Source organism: Agelaius phoeniceus, chromosome 14 (genome assembly GCF_051311805.1).
Source record: "Agelaius phoeniceus isolate bAgePho1 chromosome 14, bAgePho1.hap1, whole genome shotgun sequence".
NCBI classification, from domain to species: domain Eukaryota; kingdom Metazoa; phylum Chordata; class Aves; order Passeriformes; family Icteridae; genus Agelaius; species Agelaius phoeniceus.
In genome coordinates, this window is record NC_135278.1 from 13,441,742 (window position 1) to 13,462,986 (window position 21,245).

A 21,245-nucleotide genomic window follows, 5' to 3' on the forward strand; every position below is an offset into this window, starting at 1 on the left:
GCATGCAGGAAATACAACAAAGGGTAGGTGCTGCCTTTTGAACCCTTCCCAGCAAGCCAGATCTGTCTGGCAGGGCTCAGCTCCTCCACTACCAGATGAGCCAATCTCATTTCAACGGCATCCGCATCAAAGCTGGAGAAAGCAGCAGAGCAGAGAGAAAAGCCTGTGGCCTTTATCCCTGTAAAGAAACTACAATATCCCTGAAGCCTCTGCTCCAGGGCCACTTGCTGGGCCAGGCTCTAATTGCCTGAGCTGCAGGAGGATGGGGCTTGCTCCAGATGTCAGCCCCAGCCTTACAGACACCAAAGTGCAGGGGAACAAGGGCAGTCTGAGGAGCAGAGGTCACAGCAGGGCTCGCCTCTGGCGGGACCAAGATGCCCTGGCTGCCTGAGGTAACACGAGGACGAGCCTATTGCACTTGACGCTTGAATTCCTCCTGCTTGCCACGAAACTGATCCCCTTCCACTGACAGCCCCCATGGATGTCAACTTGTGAGGACACTTCCTGACAGCCAAGTTCAGAAATGGTAATTTATGTGACAGGACAGATTCCAGCAGCTCCCAAGTGTAAATGATGCTATTTAAAAGAGATTTTTTTTTCTTTTTTCTCCTTTTTTTTTTTTTTTAAGAAAAAAATGACTCAGTAGAAGTGCCAAGGTGGGTTCCTCATTTACTGTTTTTCAAGGATTTCTGGGTCACAACTGCTCAGTTGGGAAACAGAAGTGCTGTTGCCCTAACTCACAGTCCAGTGAGTAAGAACAGCAGCTATTCCCTTTGCCTGAAGAGGAACAGGGATACTGCAGACACACTGGAGCTTTCCCAAGGTTAAGTTCCAGCCGTGCCCGTTTTTTATCATATGTGATGCTGTCCATGCTGCTCTTCCACTCAAACCACCAGCATGTGACCCTGGAACTGAGGACTGGCTCTCCTGAGCCCAAGCTCAGCCCTATGCTGCCAGCCTGCAGTGTGCTTCACCTAGTTTTGAAAGTTATAGTGAATGAAGGCTCAGATCCATCATGGATGGATGGATGGATCTCCTCAAGGCACAGCAATAGAGAAATTGTGCTTGCAAAATCAAGATGTCCAATTTTATACCAATTCCAAAACTAAATATTGCTAATAATGTTCACTGAGCATCTAGATACTGTCAGAGCCCAAAAAAGACTTTAGTCTATGGGTTTTCCTCAAAGCACTAAAATCAGCTGGCAGTACAAATGCCACACTCACTCATCAGTCTTTGCACCTTTGAGATGATTCTGTAACTTGGGCTTTTTATTGCACCTTAATGAGTATAGAAGAGCTTGGTGTGCCTACCACAACATCCTTGATAAACCAGAACAGGGAACTCCTCACCCAAACAGCAGTGAGATGTTTCCATTATCAAACAATCTTCCAAATAAACACAGTGTTCCTAGAAACACTGCAAGGCAAAGAGAAATGGGAGCAATGAAAATAGCACACTGAACTGTTTTGTTCTGAAAGAGAAAGAAAACTCTGTGGAGAATACCACAACCCATCCAACAGCCTCCCTTTCTCTTCCACTTTCATAGCAAGTAGTAAAAAAACACATGAAACTATATCCTTGCTTATCAAAGGAACCAAAAAGTTATACTCAAAGGCAAGGTTTTACTGAATAGTGTTCTACTGTTACATTTATTGGCAGTGAGGCATGAGTTAAGATAATGCACATTTCCAAGTCAGTGAGGAGATGAAACAAAAAAGTTTAAAATTTTTCATCTAGGGTCTACCAAGCCAGGAACACAGTGACATTAGTTGAGTTGGCTGACATTAGAGAAGTTCATTTTGGGCCTCAGAAAAGCCCATGACAAGGTAGGTGCTATCACCATTGGATCACAAGGCTTTACCTGGGACTGATGCAGAAGTGCTGCTTCACGACAGCCAAAGAAAGCACAAAAATAACCCCCATAAAGTCCAGGTGTGGATCCTCCATTGCTGAACCAATGGCAGTGCTCTTACCCTACCTCACTTAGAGCACAGCAGTGCTCAGATTCCCACAGACACGACTCCTTTGCAGGTGGAACAGTGACAGTTTGCACACAGCGGGGCTGCATGCTGGCACTGGAGCCATCCCAGCAATGGCAGCTTCTCCAGGACTCCTCAGTGCTTGTGCACTTAATAGGCTGCAGTGTCAGGACCAAAGAAGGTCAATTTATTTTCTGTCACCTGCAAGAGGTATTTTTGCTTTCAAATTAGAAAATAATCTTCTATTTTTTGCTCTAGCCCTCATACTTTAAAACAAACACTTCAGGGACACAGCAGACACTTTGAATATTTCCTTTGTGAACATTCTGTACCTGGACACTTTCTCCCTCAGGGAACAGTTTACTTAATTTAAGGTAGACCTTTACGGCTAAAAGAAAATAAACCTTCTTTTGTTCTTCTACCAGTTACTCAGAAAAAGAGCAAGTTTCCTCTACCATGGGCATGCATGAAAAGTTTCTGTTCAAGGTCTAATCACAGATGTTGGGGGCCGTGAATCACCAGGGGTCACAACGCGTGCCAAAAAGTCAACTCAGCTCCAAGCGCCGTCTGTTCAGAACAGGATGGCAGAACCCAGACAGAAATAATAAACCCACACAAGCAAAACAACCCCCCAATGCTGCTGCAATGGAAAAGCCTCATTTTCAGGACATAAACTCACTACAGAAGTGACAGGGTGGATGTTTGGGCATGCAGGTACCACACAAACCTGTGCTGAAGGAACCACTAACACTTGTCCTTCTTTCCCCACACTCTCATTCTGCTGGCTTAGGGCAACTTCGGAGAGTGGCCATCACTGGTTGTGACCTCTCTGGACAGAGCAGCACAAGGAACATCCTCCTGCCCTTCAGTGGGGAAGGCTGTACAAACTGCACCCCATCTCTTCAGAGGCTTGCCAGCCCTGCTGAACTCCTGGGTTTATGGCACCCTGGGAGATGGCTGTGGGGCTCTGCAGGGCCAGCAGTGCCACTGTCCTTGGGAAAATGGACCATGCATCACTGGCCTCTGGGTGCTTCTCACTGCTCTTAGCTGCCTTGACACAACCTCAGCACCTCTCTTACATGCAGAGGTGAGCAACTGAAAAAAAACAAGGGGGGGAGGGAAGGAAAATATGCAAAATAAAGTAGCATGAGGGAAGGAAGCCCTTCACTGCAGAGAAAAAGAATGTACAAATGCAAGGAACTTTATCCTCCCTTGTGTACATGCAATTCTCCACACTTACACCCTGAAGCAAACAATCACAGGAAAAATTAATGCTGAGTTTAAGGAAGTACGGAAAAAATCCTTTTGTTTTTGAAATCTACCATTCTTCAATGTGCACTATGGTGCTCCTATTCCCTCAGCTGCCTGAAATCTTCAGTCTGTTTTCCTTCTTCCTGAACTTTCAGCTGTTCTTGTCCACCAAAGTTCAGGGAACTTCTCTCCCCTTCACTCCTACAGGATTAGTTCCAAAATGCTTCCACAGGCAAATGGCTGGGAGTTATTTCTCACTATCTGCTGGGGATTTCTAAGCCAAAAATGCACTACAAAAACATTGCAGTTTAAGGAGCTTTTTTGTTTATTTGTTTGTCTTTGAACAAAGTCACAGAAGCTGCTGTGCTGGACCCACACACGTGCCTTGGCAGAACAAATACCTTTCCATAGGGTGTTCCAGGGCAGCATGCATTGCAGTGCTTCAAAGGGAACTTCCCTTCTTTCACTAAATAGATTTGTTGTTAGAATAACCACACGTGCACATTTCTGTTCTTTTGGGCTTTTGATTTTCTGCCATCAGCTTATTTGGAGCCAGTTAGAGGTCAAGACCCCTTTCCTACTCCAGCTCTCTACTAGGACTGATAGTGACCCCACTGCCGTCCCACCCCTGTGGATCTGGGGGATGCTCTGCTGATCAAAGGCAGCCAAGTGGGAGTTTTGCTTGACTAAAGCCATCACCAGTAAGAGACACATGGAGAAGGATGCTCCCTTCTATTAGGACCTGCCTGGCAAATCCCTTCTGGCCTCCTACATGAGGCAACTTCCCAGTGCTGAGGGCCAGGGACCTGCCTTACAGCGGGTGGCTGACCCAAAAGGAGCATTTCCTCTGCAGTGCAGAAGCAGCTACTGCACTTGCTGTGAAACAGTGCTAAAATCCTCTCCAGTGCCAGCACCGCTTGGGAGGGGTTAGGACCACAATTACACCAGCTGCAAACACAAAAGAAAAGGGAAAAAAAATTGTTGGCAGGGATCTCTGGAGGTCAGCTAATCCAAACCCCGTCTCAAAGCACAGCCAGCTTCAGAGGTGGATGCTTCCATATCCAAGCACAAAGAGAGCTGTCTCACACAAAGAGAGCTCAATTGAGTCAAACAAATTTGCAGAGGAGACAGGAAAGGCCAAGGCTCATTAAGGCTTGTTCCCCACCACGTAATCGTAAGAAATAGGATCAAGCAGATGTATCCCACAATCTATCTGATTATCCTACTCAGTGTTCAAGAAACTCCCAAGGTCCTTGCCAATCAGGTAAGTGTCTGCGTGTGTTTGGGACAGCTGAGGGGAGGGAATGCTTTTACCCAACTGCCCTTCCCAGGATTCTGCTGACAGGAACGACCTACAGGTATCTCCTAAGCTCCAAGCATGATCCCAGCCCTCAAGACAGGCAATATACTCTGTCAGGCAGGAGAAAAACAGAAACAGGAGCCCAGCTCAGCCATTTACTGTGCTGCAGAGGCAGCACTTTCTCCTGGGACTTTCAGGAGGTATCAGATGAGTTCTATACATATAGGACACCAACCCAGGTCTGGTGCTTCATAGGTACCTCTGCCCAGGCCCACATACTTGTGCCTGGAAAATTCCCACTCCAGACTTCCCAATCACAGAGCCTTCTGCTCAAAGAGACAGGTTTTTCTCCAACAAAAAGGCACTTTCCCTGCAGGTCCCATATTATATCTTCTATAAGTACATCCATGCTCCTACACAAACACTACAGCTGAAGGCACTTCACTGTTAACTGCCCTACCTGGTCACCACAGGCCTGCAGAAAGAGGAGACAGCATTTGGACTGTGGTTTGAATTCTTTCTCAGCTGGAAGAATTCAGAGAAAACAAAAAAAGTTTTTCTTTTAACATTCTTTGTACTGAGCGCTTGGATAAGCCATAAGTAACTTGGCAGCAAACCAGTTTGGTACAAACACAGCACACCAGAACACAATGCAGTCATCACAAAGCCACTGCTCTGGGCCAGACAGTAATTTTCCCCTTTGCACAGGGCAGGCCTCCAAAGTCTTTGTGCTCCTACATTCGAGTCCATCTGAGTTACATGATGTGTTAAAAATGAGACTCATGCACAATAGGGAAAACACCTATCATTTATGGGCTACATGGAAAGGAATACATGAGCACAAAGGTACTCAAAATACATTTCTCAAACAATTCAGGACTTGAGAAAAGCAAAGCCTTGACTTATTTCTCAACTCAGACCTCTAACAGCATCCTCGGGTTGCAAATCAAATATGCAATGGCAGAAGGAGACTGAAAGGCTGGTAACAAAAGCATCCAATGTATTTACAGTATTTTCTTTCAGAATTAAAATAAAGAAGTTAGAACATATAGGAAAGCAGGAAAACCAAACATAGGGGCAACTGAGAGCATATTTTCCACTTCCATACACCAGTGAAAATCCAGACCAGCCTAGTCCCAAACCTCAAAGGCATTATCATTGCACAGGTAGTCATCATTTTGACAAGAAAGATGCTCTACTAGGACCCTGGAAACAGGGGCTCAAACACTGCTGCAGCCACAGGTGCCACAAGTGACAAGTCACTTAATCCCTCTGCAAAGGGGGGTTGTTACTTCCCCACCTCTCAGTGATGTCTGGCAGATAGAACACAGGAACTGCAATCAGCCATTAAGAAACTGCTGTGGTAAAGGCTGCACAAGCACCAGATGAACAGATCTGTTTCAGACCCCACAGCCATTACAGAATGAAGCAGGATAGAGGAGAGAGAGAGAGCAGAAAGCATTCACATGCACAGAGATCTGCCCCATTAATCCAGCAGGCTGCAACAGGATGAAAGGCACGTCCAACAATTCCAATCCTGCTTGCGCAGCAGCAAACACCCTCCCAGTGTGCAAGGGAGGCACTGCTGTCATACTTACAGGGCAGCAGCCAAACCAAAAGGCACCTAAAGGTGTAAGGGCTAGTTCTGGCAGCATACTTTGGCACCAAGCACCACCCACTCTACTCTCTGTCCAGTGCCTCTGTGGGAAACAGGGTTTAGGGGTGCATGCAGAGAGAAGCAAGCACAGCCAAGCCCTAAAAAAGGCAAGAGGAAGTCAAAATCACCCTTTAGGCACTTCCCAAGCTATTCAGAGTTGGTGTGTTGGCCTCTCCTGCCTTCCATGCACCCCAAAATCTGTTATTCATTACACTTCATCTCACTGCCAGGTGGATGAATCAACTTTTCAGGGACTGAATATCCTTTGTTTTCCCTTACATGCCTGAGTCATTGGCACCAACTGAAATCCTCAGATCTTCAATTATCTCATTACCCTCCTGCATCTGTAACACCACAACCTGTAACTCCTCTCCCCCTGGAAGTCTTAGTGACCTGAATTATTTTCAATTTCCCCCTTAATGCCTGTGGGCATGCTTTTCTTCAGAAAGCATCTGAATCAGCATGAAACCGCTGAATCAAAACCAGGAGCCCAAGAAGATGGGCAGATGTACAGATGAACAGTGTCTTCCATGTGCCCCACTCTTCCTGCCAGCAGTCTGCAGCTCCCAGCCACACGCAAACACACAAGCACCCACCCCTGCCTAGATGGGTGTCTGTCCAAGATGAATTTTAAAGAGGTTGGCAAAAAAATCCCAAGTAGGGATATATTCCATTAAACCTTGAACACACACACACTGAACCATTATCCATTAAGGCACTTCTGTCCCCCAACCCAAGAGAAGGAACTTGGGTGATGGCAGAGGGAAGAGGGGATAGATGGCAAGCGAAGTCTTTGCTTTAATTGGCTGCTGTTAAGAACATTAGAAGGATGTTTGAAGGAGAATGATTACGGGCAGAGTGCAGAGGAGGTAATCAGAGGTGTCCAACAAACTGAATTTATGATGTGGCTTAGCAATCCATCACCTGGCTATCATTCTTATGTCCACGCACATACATAAGCCTCAAAATACATTTAGCTCAGAGGGTCTGGAAAAAAGAGGCTTTTCTTGCATCCCCAGCTAACAGTACTTTGCTCCTTATAATATTACAGAAGCAATCTTTTTCCAACATGGGGGGAAAATCAGATATAAAGGATAAATTGTTTTAAATTCTTCTTAGTGTGAAGACAACTTTGTTTACTAAACGCATACGAGGGAACATATGTGTACAGCACAAACTCAGCAGTGGAAATTTGGCTCCCTGCAATTCCCTGTTACATAGATGCATTTTTTCCAGAGGAAGTCCAATGGTCTTGTTTGTTTTCACCACTAATAGAGGAGTTCAATGAAATTTTCTATTGGGAAAGTCTAATGAGGTCAGAATAAGAGAACAGAGTAACTAGGAAGGAATGTCATTGCGTTTTATTTTTAGAAGAAGGATAAAGGTGGGGCCTCACAAGAGGCAGGGGATGGGCCTGTTTTGGCACAGAGGGCCAGGCTGGAACACTTGGTCCTGTGAGCCTGAGGGGGTTTAGAGCTTTTTTTTTTTTTTTTCAACAACAAATCTCTTGCCAAAATCAGTGACTGAGTGGAGGGGTCCAGCTGGGAGAAGAGCAGAGCGGTGCCTGGGGGTGCACAGACAGCAGGGTGGCAGCAGCCCTGGGAAATGACTGAGGGGCCGTTCTCAGCCACACTCCCCTCCCCAGCCCGATTCCCTGGGAAGATGAGCCCCTTCAGCAGCTCCACTGACCTGTGGATCTCTCTACTGCAATTTAAAGGGAATCCAAGTTACAACAGGGTAAACATGGAGGGAATCAAGTGCAAGAAAAGCTCAATGCAGAAGTGCAGAGGGGCACATGGCTCTGCAAAGAGAACAGTCATGACTATGACAGGAAACAGGACTGACTGTTGTTAAGGCTGGATGTCAAAACCCAGAGAGGCAGCCTCAGGGAGACAAGATGGGCCAGAATAAGGCTGTGAAAATGAAGAGGAAGGAACAAAGCTAAATTAAAGAACCGAGGCAGAGCGGAAAGGGGCTTGACTGGGATAAACAGGTAAGGAGGAAAAAGGGTGCATTCAAGAGCAAGCAGGCTGTGGTCTGTTTCCTGGCATCAGCTAATCTGATTGGCACAGAGATACAAGAAACAGAGGCTTAAATAGCTCATGGGAGCAGACCTTCAGCTGGAGACAGCCATCATCACTCAGCAATTAACTCCCTCCAAGGCACTGCCCTCAAACCCGAAGTGCAGAGCTGACCCTGCTGAGCACTGCCAATGCAGAAGGAAGGAGCACAAGAGGAAGTGTCTTTCCAAGGGTTAACAGACAGCAGAGAACAAGCTGTTCCATGCATTCAGGTCACAAAAAACAGAACTGGGACTCGCCACACGCACCATGCAGACGCTGCTCTGCCAGGATCACCAGAGCTCAAGTGCAGGAGCAGCCAACTCTGCCTGCTAGGAATGAGACTGCAAGGAGCTTCACCTTAAAAACGTGCAAGGACAGCATTAACCCAGGGGAGTATTATTTAGGGAACATTGAGGCATCTGAGAAGACCAGAGACTAGAATCTCTGTTCTGCCTCCTGATATTCTGTCTAGGAAAGGAATAAGGAAAAACTCTTTAGGGGAAATGTGGACCAGGATCAGGCATAAGGCACTCTTTCACCTTTCCTGTGCTGTCAGGTGCTGCAGGCTTCCTACTTGTGCTTCTGCTGAATATATAGGTGGAAACAATCCAGAAGACTGGAATCAGAAGCCCAGGAATGGTTCAGGGAGGGCAAGAAAATGCTCCTTGACAGGGAGTCATGAGAGGCAGGACTTCTCCTCCAGCATGCAAGCCCTCAAACATCATGTTTCAGAGTAGTGTGCTGTTTGTGGGTCCTTCCTCTGCTCCTGTCCACAGGCAGGCGTGGGCAAAGAAGGCAGGCAGGAGCAGCAGGAGTGTGGAGGAATGACCCTCCTTCCAGCTGGGCTACAGCTGGTGAAAACCATCCAGCAGCCCCCACAGATGCCCAGGAGTAACAGCACAGCAGCCATGCACAATCTCCCACCCTGGTGCTCCCACTCCTTCTGAGGACTCCTTAAGCATGCCACTGTTTCCCTTTTGGCAAGGACCTCCAGAGCTCCACTATGACTCATGTGAAGGGAAAGACCTCCTGTAAATCCCGAGCCACAGGCATGCCCTTGTGATGTCCCTGCCCTTCCCCTGGCTGGCTTTGTGATATTTTATGATATGCCAGAGACTGAGCATCAGTCTCTTCCCAGAGACACATGCTTTTTGGGGCTTCTAGTATCAGCAATGAACTTAAAATCTATGCACAGAGCTTTACAAAGCTTATTTTCCTGTTAGATAAAGGGAAGGGGCAGAGTGAAACAGAGTAATTGCAGGATGAAATGCCACAATTTCCAACCCTTTCTGGGAGCTTGACACAGCAAGTCTCATTTCCAACCCCAGACTTGGGAGAAAGCTTGCAATTAAAAAAATTAACAGTGACCTTGAATACCATGGCTACAGTTTAACTAACCCGCATTCAGTCTTTGTTAATCAAGAAGCCCTTCTGTAAACTACAGCACAAAGGCACTTTTCCAAAGATCAGGTTACCTCAGCCCAGTCACACCACGGTGGAAATTTTAGAGACCTTTATTTAAAAGCTCAAAAGAGTTCTCCACTGCTGAAACCACCCTATTTGCTCTTCAGCCTCTCTCTGCAAGGAGCAAGGTGAGCAGGAGCCTGGCTCAACCCATGGGCTAAGGCAGGGCTTGCAGTTAAGCAATAACAACCACAAAGCATTTCCAAGGCACTGATGACCAGCTGGGTGGGGTTACATCACATCCATGCACAGCATCTCAGCCTCTGGAACTGCACAGCAGAGGCTGCACCAGGATTATAAAACAAAATGAGAAGATACTCTTAAAACATGCATCTTTCAAGGCTCTGGAGAGCCTTACAGCTACAGCTTCACAAACAATCACATCACAGGTAGAGGACAAGGTTAGCAAGGAAGTGCCCAGAGCTAATGAGCCAGGTTATCCATTTTATCTAGAGAGAAGTGGTTTTTACCCTCCATTCCATAGTAATGTAACCTTGACAGGTGCAGTGCCCACAGTAAATACTATGTCTGTCCCATATTCTGAATTATCCCTTTAGGGATGAAAGCAAAGATACATATTCAGGGAATGGATGTTTCCTGCACAGCTCCTGCACAGCTTGCAGCATCAGAAAATTAAGATGACTGGAAGAGCAAAGCCTGATGCTGCTCCTAAAGCAGAAGTTATTTGGTATCATTACTCATAGGCCAGTTAAACTAGGGAGTTGGTTACTCTGGACTCTTTTCTGCTTACTTTTTTGTGGATTATAGAGCAATATATAAATTTCAAATAAAGGCTCTGGAAATGCCATGTGCCCTAAGACACTAAGCCTAACTTTGCCCTTCTCCTTAAGTTGTTACCCTTAACAAAATATCAACTGCATGCCTTTGCTCTTATTGACTAGCTGGAATACCACTGAAATGTGGTGGCAGTTGGTAATTAGTATTTTTAACTCTTGGGAAGTGTTTTTTATGGCAGTACTTCCTGCTGGGGTTGGTTTTAACATGCTGTCCTCACTCCTCTGGAAGGCTCACCAAGACCACATCAGATGTCAACATGTGTGCATGTGGATGGACCAAGGTCTTAGAAGTGTTACCAGACTACAAGAGAGCTATGAGGTCCAAATGGTCTTGTTTCCATCCAGGCACATGTTCAGCATTCTAGATTTGTGCAGTTTTCCCATCATTCTCCTCTCTTGGCAGTTTTAATTGCTAGATCAGCACATCCCCCAAGCTCCACACTATTTCTGCCCAGCCTGAGCTCTGCCTGCAGACAGGAGGGCTCTTTTTGTCTGGATCTTTGTTCTTTCAACATAATCTAAATATCACTCCCTTAACACCTGATTTAGTATTTCAAGCCCTCTAATTACACACAGTGAGATTTTATCGGAAATCTGATTATTGTTTGAAAGTCTGAGCATTTCATCCCAGCCTCAGAATTGATCTATTGACTGCCTTTAAATCTCACATTTTAATTTAACATTTAACACTTTATACCCGCATTAATTACATTTCCCATGATCGATATCAACAAACACCATCCCTGACCCTCTCCTGATAGAGAGACCTTGGAGACCCTGCTCTGCCAAACACTCAAGACAGCTTTGCTCTTAAACATGGACATTTACGGGGTTGATCTATCCAGTGGAAGAGGAAGAAAAAGGAAAAAGTCATGAGAAACAGCACTAATGAGTAAGCAGCAAGGTTTAGTAAGCAACACCCCTGGAGGAGATGTGCAGGTACAGACCTGGCCATGGTGGTGGCACAAGGACTGGCCTGGCCCCAGGACATGGGGAGCAGAGACTCCAGCCAGCTCCAACATCCACCTGTCCCACTCCCACCTTGGCTGGAGGGCTCTGAAGCAGAGACCACCAAGTACAGGCTCCACTGTAATTCCTGCTCACTCCAAACTGTGGGTGAGCCAGGCTTGGCCTGTCCAAGCTGCATGCAAGCCCTGGGCCACAGGAAACGCCTGACTGGCTCAGTATCTCCTGGCATTTAACCAGCCTGCAGGACTAGCCCCCCTGTTTGCCTCCACACAGCACAACAGCAAGAGCAAAGTGCCCCTCTGAATCTAGCAGATCTCTTATTAGCAGACACAAACTGCACAGACTAATTAAGAAGACACCCATCATGCTGCCTTTCTATCCAGCCACTGCCAGTCTCAAAGGTGGCTGCTCTAAGGCACTGGATCCAGCTTTGCCAGGAGGACAGCACCAAATATCTTTCTCTAGGCCATGGGAGGCAGAACTGGCTGTGCTTGAGGAGGGCCAGGTCCTCCTTGTACCCCATCTGCAATGTGTTTGTGTTTGTGCTGCGACTGGAGATGGAAGATGACATTGTCCCCAGTACTGCAGAAAACAGGAATATTTGTCCCTGAATAATTTCTCTAGCATATTAAGCACAAGTCATTCTTATGCAAAGACTGCCCTGTACAGCTGCCAAGGTCAGTGAGACCTTGCTTTATTTGCTGCATAAGGGCTGGCTGCGCAAGTTTTACCTTGTACATATTTTTCCATGCGTTGTCTTAGATTTCCCTGCTGCTAGTGTCTATGCATCTTGCTGTCTGTTCAGTAGGTCATGCTACCTTCTCTGGCTGTTAATAATAACTACCCAATACCCAGTGCTCCAGAACAGTCAAAATTCCAGCAAACCAACTCTTACAGTATGTTTAATTCAAAAGACAGCAAGAACAACATTGAATAACAATTTTCAAGGAAAACATGCTCCACAGCTTTTGCTAACAACATCAATATGTTTCTATTTTCAGGGGGTCGTGACCTGCTATCCACTCACACAGACATCACTGTTCACATTCTAGTATCTACATACAGATGATTTTTTGTGCAAGGATTGCATTCGACCACAGGCTCTGGATTACAGTATCAGTGAGTGCAGTCTTCAGGAAGCAGCCAAATACTGAAGAGCCTGCATTTAAATAGATTACAGGATCTGAAAATAATTCCCTATGTTTTTTAAATTGCAGACACATTTTTACAGACTACAGCCAATAGTTATACCTAAACTAAGGATTGTCCCTCTCCCCAGTTTACTAAATCCTGTAACACTGCAGGTGCAACAGTCAAATTTAGATATTCACAAAAGGAAGAAAAATAGTATTTTGAAACTATCTGTACAATATCATGATACTAAAACTCAAAGTTCTTAACATTTAGCCCAAGCAACTCCTTTGCCGAAGAACAGAATTAAGTGATCTTCCTTAGGTCAGTGGCCAGTTAAGAAAACTTGTCAACAACCTGCAGTGCTCAGGAAGCACCCTGCCTCACCCCAGCCTCTGAACCCAAATCAGTGGGGAGATGACAAAGGGAAATTTCTAACACATCCCCTGATTGCCAGGAGCAGTGCAGCAGAGTCCCCCAGCAACCTTGCTGGTTTATTTCCTCTCACCTGATCCACCACAGCAGCATTTGGTGCTGAGCTCCAGCTTATCACCGTGAGGAGATCTGTTCTGGTGAGAACAGCAAGCCAGGACCCCAGACAATGGATCATACATCCTTCTTCCAGCTCAGAAACCAAGCTGTTTTAACTGGCTCACTTTGCCCCCCAACATTGCTTGAACACCATTCCCAATTTACAGCTAATAACACTAATGTCACATCACCCTGAGGGCTACAAGCTCCTCGGGGTAGAAACCCTCTTCCCCTTTACCCTGCAGCAGTTTCTGACCTTGGTAAAACTCCACAGCCAGTACCAGTAACACAAACCATCCTTCAAACCTAAACACATCCTGGTGCCAGCAGTCTCTCAACTGGAGACAGGCAGCACTACAATGGGGCTGCACAGAGGGGCTAAAAAGCACTGCTGAAAAGGGATGCAAACAAGGACTCCAGGCTCTGAGCAAGCACACTCTGCCATACAAAAGGTGAGCATCACTTGTGAGCAAGAGCTGTCTGGCTGAGTATACTGCCTTTGTTAACAGAGAAGGCTGCATGATGGAGTAGGCTAATTAACTGTATTTTACTTGGGGAAACCCAGGCTTAAATCCTGGCTCTTGTCACAGTTGAAAATGAATTTAGGGACCAGAATAAAGGCCAAGATAATTTATTTTCTACAAAATCATCAAATAGTTGCCTGTCCCCTGACAGAGAGGCCCAGAATTCTATGCAAGGTCACTACTGCTTATGCAGCTATTTCTCTAAATATAAAAGTTACTAACTGACTGATGTGAGTGGTGATCATGCTATCCATGCTGCTTAGCTGGACTAAGCACCCCAACGTGATGAATCTCACCATCCAACACGGTCTGTGCTTCGTCATGCAGTGCCACACGGGTTGCAGGTTCTACAGGGAGGGGACATCATGCCTGGCAGGATTTAAAATTCAATTTTCATTTTCAAGGGAGTCATTTATCCCTTAACTTTGAAGAGCTAGAGCACAGCTCTGGTGTAACTCTAGTTACCTCACTGGAAAACCACTAGGACTGGTTGTGGTCCAAGGGAGCTGAGGGTAATTTCCCCACTTCCTCCCGGCTGAAGGCTGCCCAGCAGAGCCAGGAGGGAAGCAAGTACTTTCTCCATAAAGTAATTCTCTATTTTTATCATGCTAAGAAAGTTTTTTTTCATTTGGAAACTAAAACTCCTGCTTCAGAAAGAAGCTAAGCACCCTCTTCCTTTCTGATTTATACCACAGAAGTGTTCATCTAATCAAATCAGCCATTTTTTCTGAAAGGCTGAAAGGAATCATTGTGAAAAATAATCAGAACAGCAGACCAGCTCCTGAAGGTCTACAGGCAAGAAATACAGATAAATCACATTCCTGACCCTGAAGGTGGTATGTTCCTTCATACTACTTTTGCTGTGTCACCTCACCCATCCCAAAGGACAGAGATCCCTGGTGTCAAGCACTTGTGAGAGCAACATACTTAATGTGTAAGCAGCAGCTAATGATAATGAAGCACAATTTTGGGCACAATATGCTTCTTCTACCAAAGTATGGGATTAGTGCTTCTGAGGTGCCATCACCCTCCTCTTTCCTCCTCTCTCAAAAAAGGACAGCCTCCAACATCCTCAGCTACCTGCACAACTGAATTTGGGCAGGAAGACACAATGGAGGTCAAAAGGAGCACGGAAACATTTTCTGAAGCAGCTTCCAGCACATAATGCTCCAGCATACAGCACAGCTCAGCAATACAGCACCTTTCATCTGCACCAAGCAGGAGACCCAGACACTTAACCCTCCAACACAACAAAGTGAGGGGTGGGTGTTGTCATCACAGCAGGGTTTTACACCAAGCCAAAGGTTTGTGTGGGAGGCTTCCCTTGAACAGCAGAAGAGGAAAGCTTAAGTCAAACTTCGATCCAAAAAGTCAGACTCAGTCAGAAGACTCCCATGAACTGGAGCAGCAGCCACAGAGAACTCAGGGACCAGGAGGTCCCTGCTCCCAGGCACAGCGAGATTCCCATGGCCAACCCAAACTCTGCAAATAAGGGCCACACATCTCCCTCCACTGTTATCTTTAAATCCTCTTTACTCTGCAGAGCTATTCTCCACCCTCCTTCCCTTTTAATCAGCCCTGACCTACAGATGTCAGCCTCATTTTGGCTAAGTCAACACAACTGCCACATCTAGGATGCTGTTACAGGAAAAAAACCTTACACTCTTGGCTGGATTCCAGAGTCTACTTCTTGGTCTAGACCTGACCTCGTTCCTTTTCTGCAAACTTAATCCTACACCTTAAAGGCACAGGGAACACACAGTGACTCCAACGTGGGCCTGTCTGTGCTGTCTGCCCTTCAGCCTGCAGACTCTTTTGATCACCCTACACAATTACCAACCATTATTGACAGGAGGCTCCCTCAGAACTGATTGTTCTTAAAACCACACATGTTCAAAAGCCAAAAAGCAAACAAAACACACAGTGCTTTCTGAAAGCTGAATCCTTACCCTAGAGCTCACCCAACGGGACATGAACCTTAAATCAATGGTCCCCAAAGTTTCCTCAGAAGCAGCTCTGGCCTCACACTGAAACCATAGCCAAGTGTGGTATATCCAGCTTCATCTAAAGGTTAGAATGAAAAAAAATCATTTATTTCCAATGCCTCTGTCATGGGCAGGAATACCTTCCACTAAAACAGGTTGCTCAAAGCCCTATCCAACCTGGCCTTGAGCACTTATTCATCCTTTGTCAGAAACCAGAAACACAAGTCAGGACACACCAGCTGAGCACAAAGGACTTCAACCAGGTAGCACAGCACCTTACCAGGCACAGCTCAGTGACCTGCTGCAGTGGTATAGTCAAAGAGCAGGTGGGGACACCTGGTCCCTACTGTCCCCATCCCATGTGGCCAATATGCAGGAGGCACAGGCTAGAGATGGATGGACAACAGCTTGTCCTGTCTTGCCCAAACACACCATACAAACAGGGTATCAACACTGAGTGGGATCCAGCTCCTGCACTCCACCTTGTGACCCAAAACCCTCACATATCAGTAGCACCAGTGGGAATATCAAACCACAAATAAGGTATTAGTAGCTAATTTGTTATCTGCTTATTCCAAGAAGGCAACTAGCTGTGGATTCCACCTTCAGGCAACAGGACAGGTTTTTGTTAGCTCTCAGAAACATTTGCACAGTGCTTTGTTAAGTGTTTGTGGGCGATGTTCGAAACCCCAATTATCTGTAGCTGACACGATGCTGAACCAATACTCTCCTAATTCACAGGAGCTGTAAAAGCAAAACTCCATCAAGGCTAGGAAGAGTCTTTGGATCAAATTGTCTGAACTCTGAAACAGTCCTTGACTATGTGCTGCAAGAAATCCTCCATACAAACACACCTTTCATATTGTGGGAGGAGGAGGGGAGGGAGAGAAGAAGAGATTAAAACCAAAAGCCAGATCCTCAGGTAACAGAAAAATCAGAGGTTCTCCTTCAGTTTACAGTACCACAGATTTGAGCCAAAGGTGCTTTTCAAGTCCTTTCATGAGATATTTTAATTTTTCTACCTGCTATGTGTGCAAGCTAGGCAGTGCTTTTCAGACAAATTATTTATTCAGCTTTACAGTGACTAACCTGAATTTCCAGACTGCTTCAAAAGAAAAACTGAAGCATTTCTTTACAAAAGGCAAAGAGCATTAGATTTCCTCCCTCCTTGTTTTTCCTTTTATTTTTTCCTCCATCCCTCAGCTGAAACATCTCTACCTCTCATCTAATAAATAAACAAATTATGTATCTTTCCATAAAAATATGATCTTCCCTTCACCTCTATGCCAAAAATGTGCTGACAACTCTTTCTTTTTTCTTTTATTTTTCTTTGCTGATGCCGCTTAAAATGGAATAAATTCCTTTCCTATTTTTTTAAATTGATTTTTCAGCTTCGCTACATACATGAAAAAAAAACAGCAAGTCTTACATCACTGGCTGCAGTCTTACAACCTGGAATAAACTGAACACCATGCTGAAAAGCATGGGATTACCATGGGCTTGACATTAGTGGGATACCCTAGGAGACACAGCCACAGCCAAAAGGAAATGACAGGGTCAGTGAAAGCGGCCGCCCTGTTGCATGAACTGCCTCAATGTTACTCCCCAGTAAGTAGCATCACAACACTTATATACAATTAAGGCTTTAATCCAAGCCATCAACTGAAGGACCAGTTCCAAAAGTCATGGACTCACCAGGATGCATTTCCTGGCACCCAGGGCAGGTGTCCTGAGGACAGGGAGCTCAAGTAGCACACACCTCCTTCACCTGCCCTCACTATGTGCCTGCCACAGGGGAAGCAAAGTCACAAACAGCAGGTCTGGTTTAAGGCAAGGTTTAAGGCTCTTTAACTGTATTGCATCAGGAATAAGCTCCATTTCTGTGATGTGGAGGGTGGATGTACATTTCCTTGGGTGGAGATGCCCTCTACTCAACCCAGCCTAAGACCTTCACTTACATGGGGCTGTGATTAGGGGATTCAGGTCATAAGCAAGCAGATCTCACGTTTTAATTCTCTCTCTCTCTCGTTTTGGTTGCCTGGATCTCCAGGATGAGCAACATCACATTCCTACAGAGAGCTAAGCTCGCGTGCAGCAGCTCTCTCGCTCAGAGGAGGGGAATGCACGAGGCTGATCGTGATAACCTCCCACCCAAAGATGTCTGATGTGCCACAGCACTCCTTCCCCACACTGAAAGCTCCAAACAACAACCCTAAAGCCAGTCTTGCCTCCTCACCTCCACAATCCAGCTAACAATACTGCATCAAATTCATCAATACCATTGCATTTGCACCCCTCCTCTGGTAACCATCCAGAAAGTTGTGCATCCAAAACTACAGCAGCCTGCACCCTCACACACTCTTTTAGTTTCCTCCAGAGATCACCCTGCTGAGAACCTCTTTGGCAACACACAGGTTCAAGACCATTCTAAAACCACCCACAAAAGGATACCAGATTGCAACCCTTGTTTCACTCTCCTGTAAGAATCTTGCAGGATTAACCCCATGCTAAATGATCTGGGACTGTGGTAACACGATCTCAGATTTGCTGTTTATTTGTGGCAGCTTTCACTACCTGCAGATGCTGTCCAAAAATACAGGAGAAAAGTGTGTGCCCTTGGGAGCTCAAAGTATAAAGGCAGAGGTCAGGAGAAACACTCTGTTCTTATTAATGCAGTTCTACAGAGAGCTGGGAAAAAAAAAGAAGCCACGTCTGTATGCTTCTCAGAAGCAGATTATGGTTAATAATACAAAGATTACTGACATTAAATGAATTTAAATTCATTCTTGTATCATTCAGAATATTAAGGCTTTTTACCTTCCTCCCAGAATCACTCCCATTTGTAGTCAGACACACTTTCTGCCTATCACAAAGTTATTATATTTGGACAATAATCACCACAGTGGACTTCTCCCCCTTGACAGTTTTGTTGTATTAGGAGTCTTATAAAAAAAAATATTTGTAGCATTACTTCAACCTAAAAAAAAAATAAAATAGGAAGATAGGATGCTTACAATTGCTGCATAAATCTCTGAAGATGTTTCTGCAATCCTAATGGGTTCTTTGCCTATCAACAGGCAAGGGGAAAGTCTCATTTGTGCTGTAGTAGTGTCACTCCTGCAGACAGAACAAGTGGTGCTCAGCCCTGGGCTCTGCCAGGGAGAGGGAGCTGGCACTCACCAGTGTGGAACATGCCACAACATCAGCACGTGTCACAGGCACATGGGACCAACAAAAAAGCGTCTGTTCCGGTGACCAAAACTTGATTTTAAATTCCAGTTGCTCCTCTAATCTGAACTAATGTTCAGATTCAAACTGAAGACACTGCTCTGCACCAGCCCACTAGGAATTTAATGGTTTTACAGCCAGCACCAGCAAACTAAAGATGAAGCACAGTAAGAGCAGCAAAGCCAAACAGATTTATTTTCATGAGAAAAAACTCCTTTTGAAATTTAAGTTCCAGTTCAACTCTAAAAATCCCTCTCCCCAGTCATCATGACACTGACAGAGAAGTATCTGAGGATGCTCAAGAGAAAGCCATCAGACAAGCCAGCCACCAGTCACGTGTTTGCTGCTGAACATCACGAATGACTGCGCTAAAAAAGCATCTCACAAGTGTTTGAATCTACATTTTACTGAGAGAAAGGAAACCTCATGTCAAAAACCTGCAAATCACTGCCAGTCAGTCCCAAATCTGGCATGCTTGGCTGGTCTGTGGCATTCCCCACTTGCTCTCCTGGTCCCTATGTTGGGAAGTCAAGCCAACACATCCCTACACCTACAAAACCAGAATCAGTGGGCAGTTTTCTGAAATGCTGTGTGTGGTGAACTGCCACTGCATGGGATCAGTCCAACTCAACTGTCCAGTCCTTTTGTTTAAAAAAGGGAATTACTGCTGCTAAAAGGCACCTGCCTTAGCTCATGGCCTTATGCAATGGATGCTCTAAGCATTTTTTAATTAAATCAGTACATAGTTATTAGAGTGTTTTACTGAACCAAAGAATCCCAGCACCTTGCAAAAGGCTGCTAGAGACTGACTCACCTCACCCATGCAGACGCTGTCCTGCAGCACTGGGCATCCTCCAGCTCTGCTTTCACCACCTTTTCCAGCTGACCCAAGCACAGGCTGCATTGGCCAGGTATCATTCCTGCCCTCTCCCTCAGCCATGACAAGCATTCATGACAAAGCAGAGGAAAGAGGAGAGCAGAAGTGAGGAAAAAGAACACAACTTTCAGTGCCAAAAAACATATGAAGTGCGTGAAGGAGCAGGCTTAGCTCCTCGTGGCACCCATGAAGCCAAGAGCACTGGGCACAGCCTGGGAGCTCAAGCAGCCAATGGCTCTGCCTTGGCAATGTCCCATTGTCAACAGGTTTCTACCTCTTGTCCCAAATCCACACATTCCCCACAAGATGTTCCAAGACCTAGGGGAAAACTTTATCATGTAAGCTGGCATGCAAAATGGTGTCACCACCCAGTCAGGGGCACCTACGACAGTCTCTGCACCTGGGCTGAATTTAGAAATCCAGTATCTCTAGAAAAACAAGTGGGTGGCACTGCACAGAAAATAAGTAAATCTGTTATTAAACACATGAGAAGCTTCCCTGTACCTTATTAATAGATCTCAAGGTCTTGTCAGAAGGACAACCTTCCATCTAACACAGGGTACAGAATGAATTTGGCATTTGGCAACAGCACCCTCATTCCAACCTTGGTACCTGAGCATCAGCTACTGAATGAGTCATATTACAACACAGTCACCAGAGCTGGAAAGTCCCCAACCCAGCAGGTCTTCCCCTTCAGCAAGGTTCATAAAACCTCATGCAGAATCCGCCCTACATGCCATATTCATCTCCACAGTCTCAGAAGAAATGTGGATCACAGCTACTCAACCCACTGCTCTGCCTGAAATGACCCTGAAAATCATTATGAAGGTGGTCAATCCCATGAGAGAGCCACCCAAGAGAGGTGCCCTGGGCAGACTGGTCCAAGGGAGCGTGCAGTGCAGGCGTGGGGAGGAGTGGGGATAACCTGCCTGCACTTGTGAGCAGGGGGGAGAGGCTGGTTGCACCCAGAGGCAGCAGGGGAGGTGCCACCTCACTGAGGAGATGCAGGAGGGAAGGGGCTCACTGATCACCCTGCAGGAGAGCAGCCCACTCTGGTTTCCTTATTTACATGACCTGAAGTGCAGCTTCCTCAGGCACCTTGTGAAAGGTGCTGCTTCATTAGCCAGACCACGCCTGGGCACTTGGGACACGGCCAACCTGAGCTCGTTACCGAGGCTCTGCTTAACGAAGGGCACTGAGGTTGTCACACCAAGTGCTTCACTGAGTAATTAGTCAAGGCAAATTCATCAGTGATGGACTTGGAACGAGCAGAGTACACGGAATGGAGGTGTATGTTTGTGGATCCAGGATTCAAGTACAAACACAAGGCAGAGATGGCAGTGCCAAAACCTGGGCAGTCTAAGGGCATGGAGGCTTCACAAAACACCTCTGCACTCTGACTTCCTCAGTCAGATGGAACTCCAGCATCTGGAGGCTTAACAGAAAGGAGAATAAACCACCTGTAACCCTGCTACTGTTTCTTTTC

General features: G+C 46.0%; 1 protein-coding gene across 19 annotated transcripts in view; it reads right to left on the minus strand.

Annotated features, from left to right (window-relative positions):
- Positions 1–21,245, minus strand: part of MBNL3 (muscleblind like splicing regulator 3) — a 93,482-nt gene that overhangs the window by 62,423 nt on the left and 9,814 nt on the right. The window contains exon 1 of one of the 19 annotated variants that reach the window (XM_077186076.1): positions 19,697–19,963. The exons of 17 other annotated variants lie outside the window; for them this stretch is intronic. In XM_077186076.1, coding sequence (XP_077042191.1) covers positions 19,697–19,831 — 135 coding nt within the window. In that variant the 5' untranslated portion in view covers positions 19,832–19,963. Of the gene's footprint in view, positions 1–19,696; positions 19,964–21,245 lie in introns of those variants that run through there. One more of the 19 variants, XM_077186072.1, reaches the window with a different exon arrangement.